Raw genomic sequence first — 24,683 nt, 5'->3', positions numbered from 1 at the left:
GGAACAAACCAACAATCCAAATGAAATACAGGAGCTGAAACATTTAATTCAGAATATACGAACAGACATGGAAAACCTCATCAAAAACCAAATCAATGAATTGAGGGAGGATATAAAGAGGGCAAGGAATGAACAGAAAGAAGAAATCAAAAGTCTGAAAAAACAAATTACAGAACTTATGGGAATGACAGGCACAGTAGAAGAGATGAAAAAACAATGGAAACCTACAATGGTAGATTTTGAGAGACAGAACATAGGATTTCTGAACTGGAGGATGGAACATCTGAAATCCAGCAAGAAAAAGAAAATACAGGGGAAAAATGGAAAAATATGAGCAGGGACTCAGGGAACTGAAAGACAATATGAAGCACATGAATATACGTGTTGTGGGTGTCCCAGAAGGAGAAAAGAAGGGAAAAGGAGGAGAAAAACTAATGGAGGAAATTATCACTGAAAATTTCCCAACTCTTATGAAAGACTTAAAATTATAGATCCAAGAAGTGCAGCGTACTCCAAAGAGAATAGATCCAAATAGACGTACTCCAAGACATTTACTAATCAGAATGTCAGAGGTCAAAGAGAAAGAGAGAATCTCGAAAGCAGCAAGAGAAAAGCAAACCATCACGTACAAGGGAAGCCCAATAAGACTATGTGTAGATCTCTAGGCAGAAACAATAGAGGTGAGAAGACAGTGGGGTGATATATTTAAATTACTAAAGGAGAAAAACTGCCAACCAAGAATTCTATATCCAGCAACATTGTCCTTCAAAAATGAGGGAGAAATTAAAACATTTTCAGACAAAAAAATCACTGAGAGAATTTGTGACCAAGAGACCAGCTCTGCAAGAAATACTAAAGGGAGCACTAGAGACAGATACGAAGAGACAGAAGAGAGAGAAGTGGAGAAGAGTGTAGAAAGGAAGACTATAAGTAAAGGTAAAAAGAAGGAAGAATTAAGTATGACATATAAAATCCAGAAGGCAAAATAGTAGAAGAAAGTAGTGCCTGTGCAGTAATAGCACTAATTGTTAATGGATTAAACTCCCCAATCAAAAGACATAGACTGGCAGAATGAATTAAAAAACAGGACCTATCTATATGCTGTCTCTACTCAAAGGACATGAGAGCAAGGACACAAATGGACATTTGCACACCAATGTTTATAGCAGCATTATTTACAATTACCAAGAGGTGGAAACAGCCAAAATGTCCATCAACGGACAGGTGGCTAAACAAACTGTGGCATATACATACGATGGAATATTATGCAGCTGTAAGACAGAATAAAGTTATGAAGTATGTAACAACATGGATCGACCTTAAGGACATTATGCTAAGTGTGATTAGCCAGAAACAAAAGAACAAATACTGTATGGTCTCACTGATATGAACTGACATTAGTGAATAAACTTGGAATATTTCATTGGTAACAGAGACCATCAAGACATAGAAATAGGGTGAGATATTGGATAACTGGAGCTGAAGGAATACAGATTGTGCAACAGGATTGAATATAAAAACTCAGAAATGGACAGCACAACTGTAATACAATTATGTTAAAACACTGAATGAAGCTGAATGTGAGAATGATGGAGGAGGGCTGGCGGCATAAATGAAGTAAGAAAGAAAGATAGACGATAAAGATTGAGATGGTATAATCTAGGAATGCCAAGAGTGTATAATGATAATGACTAAATGTACAAATTTAAAAATGTTTTTGCATGAGGAAGAACAAAGGAATGTCATTACTGCAGGGTGCTGAAAACAGATGGTAATTAATATTTTAAAATTTCAACTTATGTGTGAGACTAAATCAAAAAATGTTTGTTACAAAATTTATATTTTGACTAGTGCATCTCCTAATATTACTTATGTAGATAGTTGGGTGAACAACATAAGTACATGGAACCTTGGGTAGGACATTAGATTTTATTGGTTTGTCCAGAGTGATGCCCCAATGAATCCCAGAGTAATTTGATCAGTGAGTGGAAAAGTATTTATAAAGTCCCCTTCGGGGAATGGTGAAAACGGGGGAAAAGTCAGGCTCACCAAGTTGAATTATTGATATTCTCACAAGCAGTGCGGACAACCAAAGCTATAGGCTGAGCCCCTAGTTTTGGTGTTTGTTCACGTGAAACTTAACCCCACAAAGGATAGGTCAAGCCTACTTAAAATTAGGCCTAAGAGTCACCCCCAAGAGAACCCCTTTTGTTGCTCAGATGTGGCCTCTGTCTCCAGCCAATACAACAAGCAAACTCACCACTCTCCCCCTGTCTAAGTCGGATATGACTCCCAGGGGTGTGGATCTTCCTGGTAACGTGGAACAGAAATCCTAGAATGAGCTGAGACTCAGCATCAAGGGATTGAGAAAAACTGTAGAATGATCTGAGACCCAGCATCAAGGGATTGAGAAAAACTTCTCAACCAAAAGGGGGAAGAGTGAAATGAGACAAAATAAAGTGTCAATGGCTGAGAGATTCCAAACAGAGTCGAGAGGTTATCCTGGAGGTTATTCTTACGCATTAAATAGATATCACCTTGTTAGTCAAGAGGTAATGGAGAGGCTGGAGGAAACTGCCTGAAAATGTAGAGCTGAGTTCCTGTAGCTGTGTTTCTTGATGATGATTGTATAATGGTATAGCTTCCACAATGTGACGGTGTGATTGTGAAAACCTTGTGTCTGATGCTCCTTTTATCTACCTTGTTGACAGACCAGTAGAACATATGGAATAAAAATGAATAATAGGGGGAACAAATGATAAAATAAATTCAGTTTGAAATGCTAGTGATCAATGAAAGGGACGGGTAAGGGTATGGTATGTAAAAATTCTTTTTCTTTTTCTGTTTTTGTTTTATTTTTCTATTGTCTTTTTTTTTCTTTTTCTGAATTGATGCAAATGTTCTAAGAAATCATGATGATGAATATGCAATTATGTGATGATATTGTGAATTACTGATTATGTATATAGAACAGAATGAGCATATATTACAGATGTTTGCGCTTCTTTCTTGTAATTTCTTTTTAATTAATAAAAAATTATAAAAAAAGAAAAACAAAAAAAACCCCACAGATGCCATATAGAAAAGTCCTGGTTCATTTCAACCCAGTATTTATAGAGCTCTCACTAACTACAAACAGCTGAAATAATTGTGATTTATAATGCGTCTTACGTTGAATAAAATCAACAGTTTGCTGCTACATCTTAAAAGCCTATGAATTTGGTTGAATTACAGATATTGTTAGAACTAGGAAATTACTATTTTTTTAATTATTATTATTATTTTTAACAACCATTAATACTTAATATTGGTAAGTCTTCTTCAGATGTATTGTCTAAATTTAACATCTTGTTTTAAAAGAGATGTATAAAACTTAAGTCAAGATAGGAATAAAGGGTGGGCCATGGTGGCTCAGCAGACAAGAATGCTCGCCTGCCATGCTAGAGGACCCGGGTTCATTTCCCGGTGCCTGCCCATGTAAAAAAAAAAAAAAAAAAGATAGGCATAAAAGTGGTTAGAAATAAAGAATACTTAATTTTTGGAAAAATGCTCCATGAGCCATAAGACAAATACTGGGGGGAAACTTGAATGACTTCAGGTTTGCAGAAAATTTTTGTAAAGAGAATGATTGGAGAAAGAAGCTTTAATGAGAAAGAAGACACAAAAATATATTTAGTGGCAGAGAGAGATTTTGTCATTTTGGTATATGGATCTTTTGTTCTTATCTGTTCTATTTGATACCCAAATGTCCTGTGAGAGACTGTATTTGGTTCTTTTAGGTGTATATCTGCCTATATGCCTGAGGCTGCTCCCAGGCCAGTGGTTCTACTTCCTGTATTCTAGAAGACTTAATTTGATGTGAATTGAATTGCCCAGGAACTTTTTCTTTCACCTTGCTTGTACATTAGATGTATTTTATATTTTAGAAAATTTGACATCGGATCACAGTTTTCTATTCTGTTTCTCCTGAATAAGTTATCTTTGTCAAAAGATTTCAACATGCAATAAAAACTACTTCAACTTATGTGTTTGTTCTGACTTGGACAGTGTATGATTCTTTGCATTTCTCTCTTCCATGCAAATTCTGTATATTAAATTAAAAGCATGCATCTTGAAATTTCCTTTCCATTATTAGTCATCAGTTATACCATGGAGCTATCCTACCTTCAGTGCCTGCTTCTCACCTTGCTGTGATGTAGATTTTGCCACTGCCATGAGTAGAAGGAGAGAGAGGGGGTGGGCCATGGTGGCTTAGCAGGCATAGTTCTTGCCTGCCATGCCAGAGACCTTGGTTTGATTCCCAGTGCCTGCCCATGCAAAAAAAAAAAAAAAAGAGAGAGGGAATGAACAGTTCCCACAGTCTTTCTACTGTAATTGTCCTTCTCCCAGGCCCTTGCATTCCTGCTGTTCCCTTGTGGTCAGTCCCCATTATTATAAGTGCCATGATGAAACATGTCAGTCCTTGGTGTATTTATTTGTCTGTCATTTATCACCTCAGTTGTTTAAGTAGAAAAAAGGAGAACAAGTTATCCTCTATTCTTTATTATTTCTGGTGATAATCGCTTTAGGGGACTAATAAGAATTAGGAGATTAGACTCGGTTACAGGGGACAGACACTGCTAATAGAAGGGAGAGCAGGCAAGATATCTCTGAGGTCCTCAGAAGAAATAACAGCACCAATTTCCCTGTTTTGAGGACCTACAATGAGTTGGCGACTGTAAATGGTGCTTTCCATGTTTTGTGATTGTCTATAAAATAAGCTTGGAAAACAAAAGTTATCCCTTTTTCTAGATAAAGAAACTGAGACATGAAAAGGATTCTAACTGCCTATGCTCACACAGTTCAGTAAGTTTCAAAGCCAGGATTTAAAGCTAAGCGTGTGTAACTCCAAAGCCCACACTCCTACAGCATGTCATGTTGCATCTCAAAAGAAGATTAAAGACAAGGAGCTGATTAAGACTGAGAATCTTACTTTGATTTTGTATGAATTTAGGAAGAAGTCCTTGTGCAGTTTATCTCCCCTAGTTCTTACAGGCCTTTACTATGCCTTCACGTCTATCCCTATATTGCCTAAGGTTATGGTATTACTAGGAGGGTCTTGGAATTGGTTGAGGCTTTGGAGGTAGTAGTTGAATCCTTGTTTCTAATGTAAAGGCTAAAGAAGGAAGAGACATAATTTTTAGCCTTAGCAAGTGAGAATTGTGAATACTCCTAAAGAATTTTTTTACTTGGGGTTCTTTAGTGCTCTTTTTTTATATGACAACAGTTGAAATATAACTTGAGTCAAATAGGCCTTTCTAGACCAGCCTAGCATTGTTTCTGTGGGAAATTATGCACAGAGTTCCAGATAATAGACTTAAAAGACACTTTTAGAATATTACCCATATGAAAGCGGGAATCTGCCCTGTAATACAGATTTTCAGTAGAGCTTATCATCTAGAGATGATACATGGCAGGGCTGTTTTATGGAGATCTCACCTACAAATGCTCTCTGTTTTATTTGTATCCATAATCAGGTGCTAATACAGAATAATGATTTCACTCTTTATTAAAAAAAATGAGTACTTTATATTTTAACTTTTTTGTGATTTTTTAGTTTAATAATTTTTGACTGGGTAGTAAAGACAAAGTATTAAATTAGGAAGGTATAAGGAAATATAGAATAAAATGTAAAATTTCTGCCAAGCCACTCTGACCTCAAGCCACCCACTTCTTTTCTCTATTGATTGGATGTTGAACATTGTGAATTTTCTGTTGTTGGGTACTGAATTCCTTTAAATAGTGCTAGGCTTGTTAATGTTGTACAGTTAAGTTACTTAGAATAAGTTTGATGCTTTTAAGACTTGCTCTTAAAACAGTTTTGTTAGGTCAAGTCTAGAGCAACATTTAGCCAGTTTAGTCCTGTTACCAGCCTCCTGAGGGTTGTTCATGATGTCCTACATATTAACAGGTCTTTCTACTTGAGCTAGTGAGAAGATGAACAACTGTATATAATCTTCAAGAATTGTGTGGCCTACTGCTTTCTGAGTAGTTTTCTTTCATAAATAGTTGGAGATCTCCAAAGTTCAAACTCTGCAGATTCCTCCCTTCCAGTCCAACCAATTTAGCCTTCTTGATTTCCTTGAACTCTGCTCTGTCTCATTGATGCAGTTCTGCTACCAGGCTCTGTTTGAACTCTCCCTCCTTGCGTCATAGCCTGGAAATTCTCTCCCGGCAGTAGGCAGTATGCTGGGGCAATCTTAGGACTCATTTTTATCTTAGAGATCATAGCTCTGTGCTGCCTGTTGCCCTTTGCCTGAAAAGTTGTTGTTGCGTATATTTTTCAAGTTTTCTAGTTGTTTAAACTTGGAGGGTATATGTGGTCTCTGTTATTCCATTATGGCCAGAACCAGAAGTTAGTGGGTTTGTTTATGAACTTTTATCAGTATTGCATTCTTACTTTACAGTAACTTAATAATAAGGCTTAATATCTGGTAAATTAGGATCTCTCAATTTGTTTTTCTTTTTCAAGATTGTCTGAGCTATCCTTGGTCCTTTGCATTTCCATATACATTTTAAAATCAGGCTGTTACTTTCTAACCCCAAAAAAGTTGATACATTGATTCAGAGTGCATTGAATCTGTTGGAAAGAATTGACAGCTTGTCAATATTGAGTCCTTTAATCTGTGAGTGTGGTGTATGTTTTAATTTAGTTAGATTCCACTATTACGTCAGTGATGTTTTATGGTTTACTTTGTAGAGTTTAACACATATTTTATTATAAATATTTTATATGTTTGACTTTTTAAATGTCATTGCAAGTTTATTTTTAAAACCGTTTATTTGTTTTAGAATATTTGTTTAATTTATTTTAGAATTTTAGAATCTTAAAAATATTGACTTTATATTGCAACTTTATGGGTTTCTTATTAATTCTAATAATTTGTGTATTTCTTTTGCATTTCTACATTCACAGTCACATCATGGGTGAATAGTAATAATTTTGTTCATTTTTTTCCATTCTGAAAATTTGTTTTTCAGACATTCCAGTTATTTCCTTTGCCTTATTTAAGTGATTGAGATCTTCAGTACATTGTTAAATAGGATTGGTGATAGTAAGCATCCTTGTTTTGTTTCTCCTCTCATAGGGAAAGCTCTCAACATTATAGCATTTATTGTGATGTTTGTTATTAGTTTTTTTTTTGTACAATCTTTTCATCAGGTTAAGGAAATTCCCTTCTATTCCTAAGGCTTGCTAAAATTATTATTATGTTAGAATGTTAAATTTTATCGAATGCTTCTTCTTCATCTATTGAGATCATTGTGTGAATTTTCTATTCTGTTAATGTGGTGAACTACATTGATTAATTTTTTTGAGTTTTTTATTTTTAAAAATATTTTTATTGAAAGATAAAACACACACACACACAGAATCCAGCAATATTATACAATCAGTGGCTCACAATATCATCACATAGTTATGTATTCTTCACCATGATCATTTTTAGAATATTTGCATTACTCCAGAAAAGTAAATAATAAAAAAAAAGAACTCATACCTCCCATATTGCTTACCCCTCCCTCTCACTGACTCACAGTATTTCAATCTACCCAGTTTTTACCCTTTATCTCCCCCTATTATTTATTTATTTTTATTACTCATCTGTCTGTACCCTGGATAAAAGGAGCATCAAACAGAAGGTTTTCATAGTCACATAGTCACGTTGTAAAAGCTATATAGTTATACAGTCTTCTTCAAAAGTCATGGCTACTAGAACACAGCTCAGTATTTTCAGGTACTTCCCTCTAGCCACTCCAATATACCATGAACTAAAAGGGGATATCTGTTATATGTAAAAATAACCTCCAGGATAACCTGTCAACTCTGAAATCTCTCAGCCACTGAGACCTTATTTTGCCTCATTTCTCTCTTTCCCCTTTTAGTAATGAAGGCTTTCTCATTCCCATGATGCTGGGTCCTGGCTTATCCCCGGGCTTAAGGTCCCACGTTGCCAGGGAGATTTACCCTCTGGGAGTTGTGTCCCACGTCGGGTAGGGGAGGGCAGTGAGTTCGTCTGCTCAGTTGACTTAGAGAGGGAGACCACATATGAGCAACAAAAGAAGTTCACTGCAGGTGACCCTTAGGTAAAATTATCAGTAGGCTTAGCTTCTCCTTTGCAGGAATAAGCTTCATAAGGTGAGCTCCAAGATTGAGGGCTCACCCTATTGAATTGGTTGTCCCCACTGCTTGCGAGAACATCAGGAATTCCCCAAATGAGGAAGTTGAATATTTCCTCCTTTCTCCCCAGCCCCGCAAGGGGACTTTGCAAATACTTTTTTATTATCTGTTCAAATTATTCTGGGATATATTGGGGCATCACACCAAACTGTACAAACCAACAAGATCTCATGTCCTATTCAAGATTCCATGTAATTATGATGTTCAAGTAAACAGACCATACAAGTTAAAATAGATAATGTACTACCCGAAATAGAAATTTTACACCAAATAAACATCTCTCCCTTTGGTCCAGCACAGAGGTTGAAGTTTGAAAATATGGGCCATGTCATCCTTTACCCAGTATTTTCTGATTTACCCTTGTCCTATCCAGATCAGCTTCATTCATATCTCTAGATGATATCTGGTCACTTTTTCAGTATTTTAAACAGTTGCTGAATGGGGTAGTTCTGACTTCATAGCTTCAGTACTCTTAACTCTGAGTCTCAGGTGTACATTGATTAATTTTTAAGCTTAAAATAACCTTTTATTTCTAGAGTTTTGAAATAAACATAACTTGTCATACTGTAACATTTTTATATATACTAAATTTAGTTTGTTCATGTTTTCTTGAATATTTTAGCATTTGGGTGCATGAATGAGCTTGTCCTCTAGTTTTCCTTTTTTGTAATGCCCTTGTTAGGATATTATTTGTTTATTTAAGATGGTTCCCTAACATTTGAAAAAATTGAAATACCCACATTCCATATGTAATTTACTCTTTTAAAATGTGCATGCTACTGGGTTTTAATATATTCATCAAATTATATAGCTATCACCACTATCTAATTCCAGAACATTTCATCACCCTTAAAAGAAATCACATGCCCATTAGCAGTTATTCCCCTTCTGCGACCTCCTGGCAATCATTAACCTACTTCCTGTCTCTAAGGATTTGCCTATTCTGGACATTTCATATAAATGGCATCATAGATTATGTAACATGTTGTTTATGGCTTCTTTTACTTCTCTTAATGTTTTTAAGGTTCATGCATATTGTAGCATGAATCAATCCTTCATTCCTTTTTTATGGCCCTTAGTATGGCCCTCTCTTTTGTGTACTAAACATTGAATCCTGGAAATTTAAGGGGAAACTTTCCATAACTATACCATTTACCAGAATATTTAATTGGCATGTTGAATTTATTTTCAAATTTAAATTCAGCATTCAGCAATTTAGTATTGATTGTGTGCAAGTTTCAAGTGTCTTAAGTGGATTAACTTATTAAAATTTCACTGCACCCTGTAATATGGGTACTAGTAATTATCCTTATTATATAGATGAATAAATGGAGGCATAGAGAAATTAGGTAACTTGCTTGAGGTCACATAGATAGTAAGTAATAGAGCTGGTATTTGAACCAAGGCAGTCTGACTTCATTCATTCATACTATTATCCTACTTACAGTGCTTCTGAATTTACAGTTCAGCCAGCATTCCTATTAATTCCTGAAATTTATAGAATGTTTCATATATTATAAAATACCTTCATAGTCTTATTTAATATTCCTGGGAGCAAGGTTGAAGTAGGTGTACTTTCTTTTGCTTAATGTTTAGCTTTCAGAATTTTTGTTTAGATGTTAAATATTAATTTATTAAGAAGTATGTATTAAAGATCTAGTAGATGCAAGGTACTGTTCTGTGGAGATTTAAAAAATCAATTATATGTGAATGCTGCTGTTTAGGGAGAAATTTAAGATATAAATCATTGTGAAAGAAAAGAAAATGCCCTAACAGAATGTTACTGGAATCAGAGGAGTGAGGTGTTTTTCTCTTGCCTTTGCTTGCTTCATCTTACCATTATTATTTTCAGGATTTAAGATTGAGTGGTTTGACCCTTTAGTTGTTAGTCATTCTGAGGCCTGTGGTTCTTACTTGTGAAAATAACCTGAAACGTATGGTTTTATTTGGTTTTAGGGAATGACTGAGGAAGAGGAAGATAAACTTCTGGCACTGAAAGACTTCATGATGAAATCTAACAAAGCAAAGGCCAATATAGTGGACCAGAGCCATCTTCATGATACTAGTCAGAAAGGTGTCATTGACCTGGCAGCCATCGGCATAACTGGGAGACAGGTTGATCTTGTTAAAACCAAACAGGAACCAGATGACAAGCGGGGTTAGTATGTTTGTGTGTGTATTTTTATCTTGTTATTATTAATTAATATTTCTGGTCTTAGCTAATTAATGATAAAATAATAAGTGAAATTTCCCAGGTACAGAATTTTCAAATGCAGTGTATCTGTTACTTAGCAGGGATGTTTTGGGGAGGAAAAGTAGGAATGGGCTAACAGTTAAGAAATTGAGTAACCTGCCAAAAAAATCACAGAATGTGTCAGAACCAGGATTCAATGAACCAGAATTCAAAGAACCAGGATTCAAGCCAAAGCCTGACTCCAAAGCCCTATTTTCATAATAAAACCATGTTACTTCTGTGGAGGTATAATGTTGAAGATGAAATTCTGTTTTTTAATCTGTTAAACATCAACCCAAGGCTGATATGTAAAATGAGATAGTTTTCTAGTGTGTTATTAATAGATACAGCTTTCTAGTTTTTTAAATGCCCAGTGAATTTAAAAGAATGGTCTTGGTATTAACAATGAAATAAAAAAGGGTAGAGACCAGCTAAGCCCCATTTGAAGAAGTCTTTGCATTTGGAACCATCAGCTCTTATGATATTGACACTGATTGTGTGAAATTTTCAAGATCTTGTGTGTTCTTCCTTTAACTTTTTTTGCAAATGAATTCACTTGACAATCCATCTATTCCGGTATCAGATTTTGAGGGCATCTAATGAATTATATTTAAAATAATCCTCTGTCAAACTTGGGTGAGGTGTTTGTAACTTAATTATTAGTGGTTTATACCCATAATATATAAAGCATACACATACAAATTACTAAGAAAAAGGTTCAAATCCTTTACCATGAGAAAAATGGGTAAAGTATTTGAATAGACAACTTAGAGAAGAATAGAAATAAATTTATATGTAAACATAAGCAAGTAAATAAATGCAGGTGAAAGCAATCAAATATGAAAAATAAATAAGCAAAATAATCAGATCTGGAAATTTATCCTATGAAACACTGATAGGTATGGGAAAAAATATGTGAAAAGAAGATTTTCAGTGGTAAAAAAATTGGAAATCATCTAAATGTCCATTAGTATGGGAATGGTTAAGGAAGTGCTCAAGAAAGGGAAGAGTGCGGAGAGCAAATTGTAAAACAGTATGTATTTCTATTTTTAGTAAGTAATATGTTAGTAGCACTAACATAGTTCACAAGGTTTTAAAAGTAGGAGGACTATGCATCAGGCTACTAGAGTTATGGGAGCAGTTCATGTTACATTTTGGTAGTGTTGGAATTTTGCATTATTTAATATAGTTTTCATAATTGGATAAAGATAAAGATAAGTAAAGGGTTTCTCATTTGTCTGCAGTTAGATAGGTAATGTTATAATAATTGGGTTTTTTTTCCCTTTTTTTTTTGTTTCCCAAGAAACTTACTGAAAATAGGTCATATTTAGCAATGTGGTCAGTGACATATTTGCAGAAGTTGTTTTTACTGTTGCTTCTTCAGATAAAGTAATTACTTGGAATTGAGCTGGTCTTGGAAAACTAGGAAGCAGTTAGGTCTAATAATAACAACATTGAAAGTCCACTTGTTTCATCTGACCTAGAGATGAAGTGAGAGTTAATGAGTTGATGTATAAACAAGTTGGAGATCCTAAGGAACAAATAAGAAGGAGTCTATTGCTATCCCCTACTGCCCCCCAAAACTAGCAATAAAAGCATTAATGGGTTTTAGAGTCTACCTTCAAACTAACTGTTTTGAGTATTTCCTTAGCTAGAAAACATGTAAAGCATGAGTCAAATGTGAATGAAGAATGGAAGAGTATGTTTGGGTCACTGGAATCACCGAATATTACACAGGCCATACCTAAAGTTAGTGACCAGGAGGTGATTCAGACTGGGAAGCCTCCTCGTTCTGAGTCCTCTGCTGGCATAAACGTCCCTTTGTCAACTTCTCCACAGGTACGGTGACCTAGGCAATATTTTTTCTTTTGTCTTTGAATTCGATTCTGCTGTGTTGGATTTTTAAAGGCTGTATACTGTGCTGGAAAAATTAATATGGTGACTTATCCTTTAGGGAAGGCACTTCTTTATAAGACAGGTTTGTCTTTAATTTTACAGCCAAGAGGGGATTTAGCTATTGAAAGCACTGAAAAGTTTCATTTTATTGTACTCACCAATAAAGGGACCTCAAATTGTGTGTTGAAGATATTGTTATGAACTGTTATTAGAATTAAGCTGCAGTGAACATTTTAAGTCTTCTTTTATTTCTTCTCTAATTTATAGCAAAAATACTTATATTTTTGTATATATAAAATAGCAAAAATACTTCTGTGAAGAAAAGTCTCAAGCATGTCTTGTGAGGTAAATGTGATGATTTAGATATGTTTGAAATATGTTTGTAATTTGAGGTAGCTCTTCCCTAGTCAATTATATTTTAAATGAAAAATATTAAAACAAACTGATAAATTAAAAGTCTGTTTCTTCTTTTCATTTAAATTGATGAGGCTTTTTGTTTAATATTATTGCTATGGTAGAATATATATATATATATGTAAGTAAAAATGTGTGTATATAATGCAGAAGTTTGGAAAATTAATGTTGTGGTTAAACATTTTAATTAGGTTTTCATTGAAAGAAGTCATTGTATTTCATTGAAAGAAGTCGTTGTATTTAAGCTGATTTAAAGTTGATACATTAATAAAGGCAGAAAGCTGGTATACAATATAGAAAACACAGTTGCATTTTTCCTTCAAATATACTTTATTTATGACATAAATACTTAAAATTCTATTTGTTTTGCAGGTTCCAGAAGTGACAAATGTCCAAAATAGAAAACCAGCCGTACAGGCTTTAAGTAGTACAGTTTTACCATCTACCTACCAGATTCGTATCACAACTTGTAAAACTGAGCTTCAACAGCTTCTACAGCAAAAGCGGGAGCAGTGCAATGCTGAGAGGATAGCCAAGCAGATGATGGAAAATGCTGAATGGGAGAGTAAACCACCACCACCTGGTAAAGTGCCATTGATGGGAGGTAGTTTTATTCCAGAATAGGTGCCTAAGCCTAGAATCTAATGGAGAAAACCGTACTTAATTCCCAGGCAAAGGAAGAAGAAGAAAACTTAAAGCACAGAGGAAGAAACACTAAATGAGAAATCCTAAGTCATTATTCATGGAGTTTAGATCTTCTTAGCTCTGGGGGTAATTTGCAGTGCCATATTTAGGCCAGTCTCTTAACATTTTAGCCTGCCTGTGCACTTCGTTTTCTTACTTATAGTACTAGGCTTTACCTACCTGCTTAGGGTCATGCCCCTTTCTCATTAATGTGGGGCTTTTTGAGGAAAATTCCTACTTTGAATTTATGAAGGGTTTAACATTCATATATTAGTTTTCTTTCTTTCTCTCACATTTTTAAAACTTTTTTATTGTGTGATATAACATATATACAAAATACATAAAGAAAAAAGCAGTAGTTTTCAAAGCACTCTTCAACAAGTAGTTACAGGACAGATCCCAGAGTTTGTCATGGGCTGCCATACCATCATCACCGATTTTCCTTCTTGCTGCTCTAGAACATTGAAGGCTAGAAGGCTTAAATATTTTTTTTACCGTCACAATCAACTTTTTTTCTTTTTCATGAAAAGTAACATATATGCAAGAAAAGCAGTAAATTTCTAAGCACAATGCAACAGTTAATTAATTCATATTAATATATGAATGTTAAACCCTTCATAAATCAAAAGTTTGGCATGGTTAGAATTTCACAATTTTAGGTTTTTACTTCTAGCTACTCTAAGATACTGGAGATTAAAAGAAATATCATAATGATTCAGCAATCATATTCATGTGTTAAATTCTTCCTTCTCTGGGGTGGGCCACGGTGGCTCAGCAGGCAAGAATGCTCGCCTGCCATGCCAGAGGACCTGGGTTCGATTCCTGGTGCCTGCCCATGTTAAAAAAAAAAAAAAAAATTCTACCTTCTCTGTATAGCTCCCCCATCACCTTTGATCTTTCTATCCCACTCTTTAGGGGTATTTGGGCTATGGCCATTCTAACTTTTAAACTTTTTCATGTTAACTTTTTCACGAACATTTTCAACATGAAAAACATTCTAACTTTTTCATGTTGAAACAGGATGTCAGCAATTATGGAGTAGGGAGATGGAACTAGCTGATGTTCTGGAGAGGCTAGCCCCTCTAGGTTTCAGGTTTTATCTGGTCCAGGGACCTATTTGGAAGTTGTAGGTTTCTGTAAAGTTACCCTAGTGCATGCAACCTTTGTAAAATCTTATATATTGCCCTAGGTATTCTTTAGGATTGGCTGGAATGGCTTTGATTGGGGGGTGGCAAGTTATGATAGGTAAAAATGTTTAACTGAAGCTTGCGTAAGCATGACCTCCAGAGTAGCCTCTCGACTATTTGAAGTGTCTCAAATAGTCCCTAATACTTCATTTGTTACATTTCTTTTCCCTCTTTTGGTTAGGAAGGAATTGTTGATCGCATGGTGCCAGGGCCAGACTACTACCTGGGAATCATCTCCCATGCCAGGGAGACTTTGACCTCTGGGTGTCATGTCCCACATAGGGGGGACGGCAATGATTTCGCTTGCAGCGTTGGGCTTAGAGTGAGCGAGGCTACATCTGAGCAGCAAAAGAGGTCCTCTAGAAATAACTCTTAGGCATACCTATAGGTAGGCTAAGATTTTCCACTACATACATAAACTTCACAAAAGCACGCCTCACGATCAAGGGCCTGGCCTGTTGATTTGGGTGTCCCTAATGTTTGATGCACTATCAGAGGTTTCCCCTGTGGTCAAGTTTAGTAGTTCCATATTTTTTCTCCTATCCCTCAAGGGACTTTGCCAATACTTTTTGATTATTTGCTTAATATGTTCCAGTTTATATCCAGGCATTACATTAAGCTATATAGAATTAAAGGCCCTCATTCTTATTTTGGGCTCTCTGTGTTTCATTTCTTTAAATGAGCTGTCCAGACAGGTTTAGTTAGATTATGTGCTACAGAAAATTTAGGTTCCGAACAAAATAAACCTTTCTTCCGTTGGTCTCAAAGAGTAGGTGAGGTTCTAAATATAGACAATGTCTTACTTTCCCCTGTGTTCTGAATTACCTTAATCCTCTTTTGATCGGCTTCATTCTTATTTCTAAATACCAGCTTATATATATGTAAACAGTCTCTCAGAATCCAGAAATAATAGTTACCACTTCAGACTAAATGAGGCTACTATAGGAGCTTACAATCTAAGCCCCTGTTTTCTTATAAGCATTTTCTAAAAGGGACCATAAAATATTTGCTCTTTTGTTTTTGGCTTATTTGCCTCACCAAAAGTCCCACAGTTTCATTCACAATATTGCATGCCTCACAACTTTGTTCCTTTTTGTAGCAACACAGTATTTCATCATATGTATGCACCATTGTTTGCCAATCCACTTCTCAGTCAGTGCATCCTTCAGCCACCTCCATACAATACGCATCATGTATAAATGCTGAGAGTGTCAGCACTCTCAATTTTAGATAATTTTCTTTGTTCCTAACAGAAAGATAACTGATAAACACACCCTCACCAAGTAGGAAATCTGAAACCTTTCCTTAACTCTTGTCCCTCCCCCCATTATTTACTCCTGGTGTTGCTGTGGTAGTGATGTTTTCCTGTTAAACATAGCCCATAGCATGCAATGGCAGTTCCCCTCATACCCTGAACTTAAACACTCCCTTTATATGAATTGTACCTTTGAAGTAGTTCATGCAAGAACTTATTTATATTTGTAGTGCTAATCAGTGGACACATTGGTCTATACAACCCTTTCACTCTTGTTCACGTTCAATATGGTGATTTTACTTCTACACCCAATAGTGAACTGCCTTCACTTCTATCTATTCCCTTATATTTGAGTTCAATCTCATTAGCTAACCATTCCCCTATCTCTAGCTTCTATGTATCTCTGTGTCTCCTATATTCTGTATTATAAGCCTTTGATTTTACAATTACCGTGGTCATAAAAGTGGAATTATAGAGTACCTATACTCATTTGTCTGTCTTATTTCACTCAGCATTATGTCCTCAAGTCTCATCCATCTTGTCGTGAATTTCAGAACATCATTTGTTCTTACTGCTGCATAATATTCCATCACATGTATATACCACATTTTGTTAATCTACTCGTCTGTTGATGGGCATTTGGATTGTTTCCATCTTTTGGCGATTGTGAATAATGTTCCTGTGAACATTGGTGTGCAAATCTCTGTGTCACTGCTTTCAAACTCTTCTGGATATATACCAAGTAGTAGTATTGGCAGGTTACTTGGCGTCTCAATATTTGGTTTCCTAAGGAACTGCCAAACTGTCTTCCATAGTGGCTGTACTATCATACATTCCCACAAGCAGGGCATAAATGTCCCATTTTCTCCACATCCTCTCCAGTATTTATAGTTTCTGTTTGTTTAATAGCAGCCATTCTTATAGGTGTGAGGTGGTATCTCATTATAGTCTTGATGTGCATTTTCCTTATCGCTAATAAAAATGAGCATCTCTTCATGTGCTTTTGAGCCATCTGTATTTACTCTTCAGAAAAATGCCTGTTCATATGTTTAGCCCATTTTATAATTAGGTGTTTGTTCTTTTGTTGTTGAGTTGTATGATTTCTTTATGTATATTGGATATCAAACCTTTGTCTGATATGTGATTTCCAAATATTTTTTCCCATTGAGTTGGCTGCCTCTTCACCTTTTTGACGAAGTTTTTTGAGTTGCAGAAGCATTTGATTTTGAGAAGTCACGATTTATCTATTTTTTTCTTTTGTTGCTTATGCTTTGGGTATAAAGTATAGGAAGCTACCTCCTATTACTAGGTCTTGAAAATGTTTCCCTATGTTTTCTTCTAGAAGCTTTATGGTACTAGTTCTTATATTTAGGTGTTTGATCCACTCTGAGTTAATTTTTGTATAGGATGTAAGGAAAGGGTCCTCTTTCATTCTTTTGGCTGTTGATATCCAGTTCTCCCATGCCCATTTATTGAAAAGGCTATTTTCTCGCAGTTCAGAGAATTTGGGGGCCTGGTCAAAAATCAGTTTACCATAGATTTGGTGGTCTGTTTCTGCACTCTTGATTCGCTTCCAATGATCAGTACTTCTATCTTTATGCCAGTACCATGCTATTTGACCACTGTGGCTTTATAATAAGTTTTAAAATCAGGAAGTGTTAATCTCCACTTTGTTCTTCTTTTTAGGATGCCTTTAGCTATTCCCTTCCAGATAAATTTGGTAACTAGCTTTTCCAAGTCTTCAAAGTAGGTTGTTGGAATTTTGATTGGTACTGCATTGACTCTGTAGATCAATTTGGGTACAGTTGACATCTTAACTATATTTAACTTCCTATCCCTGAGCAGGGAATGTCTTTCCACCTATTTAGATGTTTGATTTCTTTTAGCAATGTTATGTAGTTTTCTGTGTACAGGTTCTTTACGTTCCTAGTTAAGTTCATTCCTAGGTACTTGATTCTTTGAATTTTTTCCTTAACTGACTCCTCAGTTTGGTCATTGCTTGTGTTCTAGTTTGCTAGCTGCCAGAATACAATATACCAGAAACAGAATGGCTTTTAAAAGGGGGAATTTAAAAAGTTGCTTGTTTACAGTTCTAAGGCCAAGAAAATGTCCCAATTAGAACAAGTCTATAGAAATGTCCAATCAAATGCATCCATCCAGGGAAAGATACCTTGGCTCAGGAAGGCCGATGAAGTTTAGGGTTTCTCTCTCAAGTGAGAAGGCACATGGCGAACACAGTCAGGACTTCTCTCTTAACTGGAAGGGCACATGGCGAACACAGTGTCATCTGCTAACTTTCTCTCCTGGCTTCCAGTTTCATAAAGCTCCCTGGGAGGCATTTTCCTTCTTCATCTCCAAAGGTCACTGACTGGTGGACTCTCTGCTGCGTGGTGCTGCAGCATTCTCTGCTCTCTGAATCTCTCATTCTCCAAAATATTTCCTCTTTTACAGGGCTTCAGAAACTTGATTTAATCACACCTCCAGGGAGATGATCTGATTACAGTTTCAGACATACAGTATTGAATAGGGATTATTCTACCTTTAGGGAATGGGATTTAGATTAAAACATGGCTTTTCTAGGGGACATACATCCTTTCAAACCAGCATAACTTGTATATAGAGACATTACTGATTTTTGTATATTAATTTTATATCCTGCCACCTTGCTGAATTTGTTTATTAGCTTAAGTAACTTTGTTGTAGATTTCTCAGGATTTTCCAAGTATAGTATCAAGTCATCTCAAATAATGATAGTTTTACTTCCTCCTTTCCAGTTTGAATGGCTTTTATTTCTTTTTCCTACCTCATTGCTCTAGCTAGAACTTTTAGTACAGTATTGAATAATAGTGGTGACTAAGGACATCCTTGTCTTGTTCCCGATGTTAAGGGGAAAGCTTTCAGTCTCGTTTTTTTGTATATCCCCTTTATCATATTGAGAAAGTTACTGTTGATTCCTATCTTTTGAAGTGTTCTTATCAGAAAACTGTACTGAATTTTGTTGAAATATTTTCAGTATCAATCATGATGATTATGTGATTTTTCCTTTTGATTTGTTAATGTGCTGTATTATATTAGTTGGTTTTCTTGAGTTTAACCATCCCTGCATTCCTGGTATAAGTCTCATTTGGTTGTGGTGTATAATTCTTTTAATTTGTTGTTGGATTTGATTTGCTAGTATTTTATTGGGAATTTTTGCATTTATTAGGAAGATTGGCCTGTGATTTTCCTTCCTTATAGCATCTTTACCTGGTTTTGGTATTAAAATGATGTTAGCTTCATAAAATGACTTAGATAATGTTCCTTTTTCCTCAGTTTTTTAGAAAAGTTTGAGCAGGATTGGTGTTAGTTCTTTTTGGAATGTTAAATAAAATTCCCCTGTGAAGCCTTCTGGCCCTGGGCTTTTCTTTGTACGAAGATTTTTGATGACTGATTGAATCTCTTTACTTGTGATTGGTTTGTTGATATCTTCTGTTTCTTGAGTCAGTGTAGCTTGTTTGTATATTTCCAGGAATTTGTCCATTTTATCTAAGTTGTCTAGTTTGTTGGCATAAAGTTATTCATAGTATTGTCTTATGATTTCTTTTATTTCTTCAGGGTATGTGGTAATGCTCCACTTCTCATTTCTGATTTTATTTATTTGCGTTCTCTCACTTTTTTTACTTTGACAGCCTTGCTAGTGGCCCATCAATTTTATTGATTTTCTCAAAGAACCAACTTTTGGTTTTATTGATTCTTTCTATTGTTCTTTTGTTCTCCCATTCATTTAACTCTGCTTTAATCTTTGTTATTTTTCTTCTCCTGTTTGCTTTGGGTTTAGTTTGCTGTTCCTTTTCAAGTTACTCCAGGTGAGCAGTTAAGTCCTTAATTTTTGCTCTTTCTTGTTTTTTAATATAGGTATTTAGGGCAATAAATTTCCCGCTCAGCACAGCCTTTGCCGCAAACCATAAGTTCTGATAAGTTGTATTCTCAGTTTCATTTGTCTCCATGTAGCTACTGATTTCCTTAACAGTTTCTTCTTTGACCTACTCTTTGTTTAAGAGTGTGTTATTTAATCTCCATGTATTTGTGGAAGCTCTTGTTCTTTATTGGTTTTTGATTCCCAGCTTCACTCCATTGTGATCAGAGAAAGTGCTTTGAATAATTTCAGTGTTTTTAAATTTATAAAGACCTGTTTTGTGTCCCAGCATATGATCTATCCTGCAGACTGTTCCATGAGCACTAGAGAAGAATATATATCCTGGTGTTTTGGAGGTATAATGACCTATATATGTCTATTAGGTTTAATTCATTTATCAAATTGTTTAAATTCTGTTTCCTTGTTGATCCTCTGTCTGGTTGTTCTTTCTATAGCAGAGAGTGGTGTATTGAAGTCTCCTACTATTATTGTTGAGACATCTGTCACTCCCTTCAGTTTTATCAATGTCTGTCTGATGTAGTTTGGAGCTCCTTGCTTGGGAGCATAGACATTTATGATTGTTATTTCTTCTTGGTGAGTTGTCCCTTTTATTAATATATAGTGTCCTTCTTTGTCTCTTATAATGTCTTTATATTTAAAGTCTGTTTTGGCTGATATTAGTATAGCTACTCCTGCTTTCTTTAGGTTACAACTTGGGTGAAATATCTTTTTCTATCCTGTCACTTTCAATCTATTTGTACCCTTGTGACTAAGATGCATCTCTTGTAAACAGCATATAGCTGGATTATATTCCTTAATCCAGTCTGCTAATTGCTGTCTTTTAATTTGTAAGTATAGTCATTAACATTCAGAGTTATTACTGTAAAGGCATTTCTTGAATCTGCCATTTTATCCTTTGGATTTTATTTGTGAGATCTTTATCTTCTTTTTCTCCTTTTCATTTTCTTCTTAACAAAGTAGAAAATTTAGAAAATTATAGAAAATTAAAAAAAAAAATCACCTAAAGCTCTGCCACACATCTGTTATCACCATTAAGATTTTGTTGAAATACACCTAGCATTTAGTGAAGATTTTTTTAAAAATTTAGAGATATTTCAGATGAAAATGTGGCTCAGTTATAAGCACAGACTCCTTACACTGTAATAGTGACTGTGCCACTGTTTTAGCTTAGAATTTGTAGAGAATTATTTTGTTTTAAATAAGTTCCTGTGCTTAGAGTTTAATAATAAAGCTTTAACTTTGAAAGCTTTGTAAGAAGAAATGCATAATGTGTTTATATAGAGAGATTTAAAAGTCATTTGAGTGCTCATTAGCTTCTAATATGGACTTGGGAAAATACAGGTAGAGATCAGTAATTTAAAGATTTAGAAAATGTTGTTACATGTTAAAAAACATCTTTAGTCACATACATTTTCTTTTAAAAAATGTTTATATGCTGTTTCTATGATATATCAATATTGCTTAATAGTCCTGCTTTAGATGCAGAAATAAGTTGGCCACAGTCTGTCTGTTTTTTGATAGAATCTGTCTAAGGGCTATTTAATATTTAAGTGGAGTTATACATGTTATCCAGTAATCACAGAAAAGGTGTTACATTTTGTGGTTCGAGAAATGTGCGATGGTTGCTAGACTCTTGGTTTTTCTTTCCACACTTGAGTGGTTGTATGAAATTGATTGTCTTTAGAGGGAAGCATTCAATCTAGCCTGGTCGATTATCTTGACTTCATGGAGAAGTGTTTTTGATCACTTTCAAATCCAGCACATCCTCCTTAAGAATCACATTTAGATGTTTTGAGCTAGAGATTCAAAGATAATGTTTTTTTTTTTTTATCTCCATGTGAGCTGTGTTTGGGAATAATCTTGATTTTGTTTTTGCTTTTTGGTGAGAAAGAAATCATTTCATCCTAAACTTAGGCAGAATGTAGACTCGTAGGAATATAGGATTTTCAGCATAGCTTTCTGTTTTATTTTTTCTACTTAAAAATGATTAATAGTGAATATTATGTTTAATACAACTTAAAAATGTGTTCATTAAACACAGAATGTGCAGGGATGTAGGTTAAGTACTGTGAATGAATCAGAGTGGATGACATGGACTTTGCCCTCAGGGAACTTACAGCTTATTTTAAAGGAAATTAATCATACAGAAAAAGAATGTACATAATTAAAAGTAGAAGGGTATAGATGTCATGACAACTACAGGAGAGTACATGAACATTCTGAGGGTGTCCTTTATAGTGCCATTTCTTTTTTTTTTTTTTTACATGGGCAGGCACTGGGAATCAAACCCCGGTCCTCGGGCATGGCAGGCAAGCATTCTTACCTGCTGAGCCACCGTGGCCCGCCCTATAGTACCATTTATATTAACATGTTGATAATAGAATAAATGATTACAGGGGAGAGGGAAGCAACATTTGGGTGTTTACTGTGGGCCAAAGATAATAGTAGACTCTTTATATGCCTCATTTATCCTTATGGTTACGCTTTGGGTCAATTAATATCTCCGTCATTTTACATTTGAAAAAACTGAAGATCATAGAGTTTAAGTAAGCCGTACATATTTAGGGTATGGGTCTTTGAGACTTTCAAGCTCAGTCTGCTTCCCTAGAGCCCAGTTTCTCTAGGGCAGGTAGTCATCACCTCATGCTATTGAGCCAGTAGTCAAGGCTTTAAGGACTATCAAATGATTGCTATTTCTTCTCCTTGACCACTAGAGAAGTGCATAAAGTGCAGTGTCTCAGGCTATTAGAGCAACACTTGATTGCTCTCTTGAATATCTTACAAAATAGTTAATGTCTGTCATTATTCAGCAGAACACTTTGTATTGTTAAGTTATGGGTACCCTTTAATTGCTTAATTCTTATGATTGTTCTTAAATTGGTTGTTCGAGATGGTATCTGTAGAGTTAAAGGGGAGATTTTATTTATTAACTGCAGTTTAAGGCTCATTCCTTTGTTTTTCCTTAGGGTGGCGTCCTAAAGGACTACTGGTTGCACATCTTCATGAACACAAATCTGCTGTGAATCGAATTAGAGTCTCTGATGAACACTCACTCTTTGCAACATGTTCAAATGATGGTACAGTGAAAATCTGGAACAGTCAGAAGATGGAAGGGAAGGCCACAACTACCAGGTAACATACACTCAGGAGAGGATCAATTTATTCATTTGTTCTTTCAGGAAATATATATTGAAAGCTTACTCTGTGACCAGCGTTGTTTCAGGTGTCAGGGATATAACAAGTTGTGCAGAATACAGAAATACAAATACAGAAGTTCCTTTTCTGCAGGGCTTATATTTCAGTGAGTGGTGACAGACAATATATAGCATGTTATATGGTGAAAATTATACAGAGAAAAATATAGTGGTAAAGTGGGATAAGAAATGCAATATGAGGGGGTAAGGTAGAATTTTAATAAATTGGCTAGAGAATGCCTCATGGAGAAGGTGACATTTGAGGAAAGACCTTATGAAGGTGAGGGAAAGAGCCATCTGGTTATGTGGAGATGAGGACTCCAGGCAGATGAAACAGAAATTGCAATAGCCCTGGGAATGGAGATACATTTGGCATATGTGAGAATTGGCAGAAAGGTCTGTATGGCTAGAGCAGAGTGAGCGAGAGAGAGAGAGAGAGAGAGAGAGAGAGGGCAGATGAGTTAGGACTTTGTTGGGCTTTGTCTGCTATGAGTGAGATGGGAGCTTTTGGAGGGCCCTGAGCAGAGGAGAGATATAATCTGTTAGATTCAATAGAATTATTCTGGTTGTTGTGTTGAGTACAGACTAAAGAGGGGCAGGGTAGAGGCAGCTTTGGAGGCTATTGTAGTAATTCATGGACAAGATAATGGCTTGGGCCAGGGTAGTAGCAGTGGAGTTAATGAGAAGTGATCATATTCTGAATATGTTTTGATGATACAGCCAGTTGTAGAACTGGTAGGTTAGATGAAATATGAAAAAGAGAAAAGTCAAGGATGATGGAATGGCTAGCTGTGTAAGAAAAACAAATACTGTACCATTGCCTCACAAAGTGGAGAGAATTTGGCTATAAGTGATCTTTTAAATTGTTTTATATATATATATATAACATAAAATTTGCAGTTTTAATCATTTTTAAGTATGCAGTTCTGTGGATTAGTTACTTTTATATATTTTTGTTACCATCACCACCTTCTATTACTAAAACTTTTGTATCAATTAAAACAGGTACATTTTACCTTTTAAGCTAAAACTCCCCATTCCTCACCCCCCAACCCTTTATAACCTCAAATCTACTCTTTCTCTGAGAATTTTCTTATTCTAGTTACTTCACATAAGTGGCATCATGTATTTCCCCTCCCTTTATTATTATTTGTTTGTTAGAGCAGTTGTAGGTTTTCAGAAGAACCATGCAGAAAGTACAGAATGCCTAAAAAAGATCCCCCACCACAGTTTACCTGTTATTAGCATTTTGCATTAGCATATTAGTGTGGTATCTTTGTTACAATTGATGAAATAACATTATTATAGCTATACTATAGTCCATAGTCTACATTAGGGTTCCTTCTCAGTGTTCTACAGTTTTCTTTATTTTTATCTTGGTAACACATATGCAACCTGAATTTTCCCTTTTTAACCACCTTCAATGTTATGCTACCATCATCACAACTTTTCCATCACCCCATCTACCAATTAAACATTGTCTTCACATTCTGCACCTTCACCCCAGACCTTGGTAACCTGCTTTCTAGTTTCTGACTTTGAAAAATTATTTCATACGACTGAGATCATAAAACATTTATCCTTTTGTGTCTGGCTTATTTCACTCAATGTGATATCTTCAGGGTTCGTCCATGTTACTGCATGTATCAGAACTTCATTCCTTTTTATGACTGAATAATGTTCCAT

At 35.4% G+C, this 24,683-nt stretch overlaps 1 protein-coding gene across 1 annotated transcript in view; it reads left to right on the top strand.

Moving 5' to 3' along the window:
• Window positions 1-24,683, top strand: part of PIK3R4 (phosphoinositide-3-kinase regulatory subunit 4) — a 147,660-nt gene that overhangs the window by 53,620 nt on the left and 69,357 nt on the right. The window contains exons 10-13 of the mRNA XM_077130095.1: window positions 10,175-10,376; window positions 12,103-12,290; window positions 13,134-13,344; window positions 22,770-22,935. Of these exons, the coding sequence (XP_076986210.1) occupies window positions 10,175-10,376; window positions 12,103-12,290; window positions 13,134-13,344; window positions 22,770-22,935 (767 nt within the window). The remainder of the gene's footprint in view (window positions 1-10,174; window positions 10,377-12,102; window positions 12,291-13,133; window positions 13,345-22,769; window positions 22,936-24,683) is intronic.

This window comes from Tamandua tetradactyla, chromosome 15 (genome assembly GCF_023851605.1).
Source record: "Tamandua tetradactyla isolate mTamTet1 chromosome 15, mTamTet1.pri, whole genome shotgun sequence".
Lineage (NCBI taxonomy): Eukaryota > Metazoa > Chordata > Mammalia > Pilosa > Myrmecophagidae > Tamandua > Tamandua tetradactyla.
Note: the sequence above shows the minus strand (reverse complement) of the source record. Positions and strands in the feature narration are given on the sequence as shown.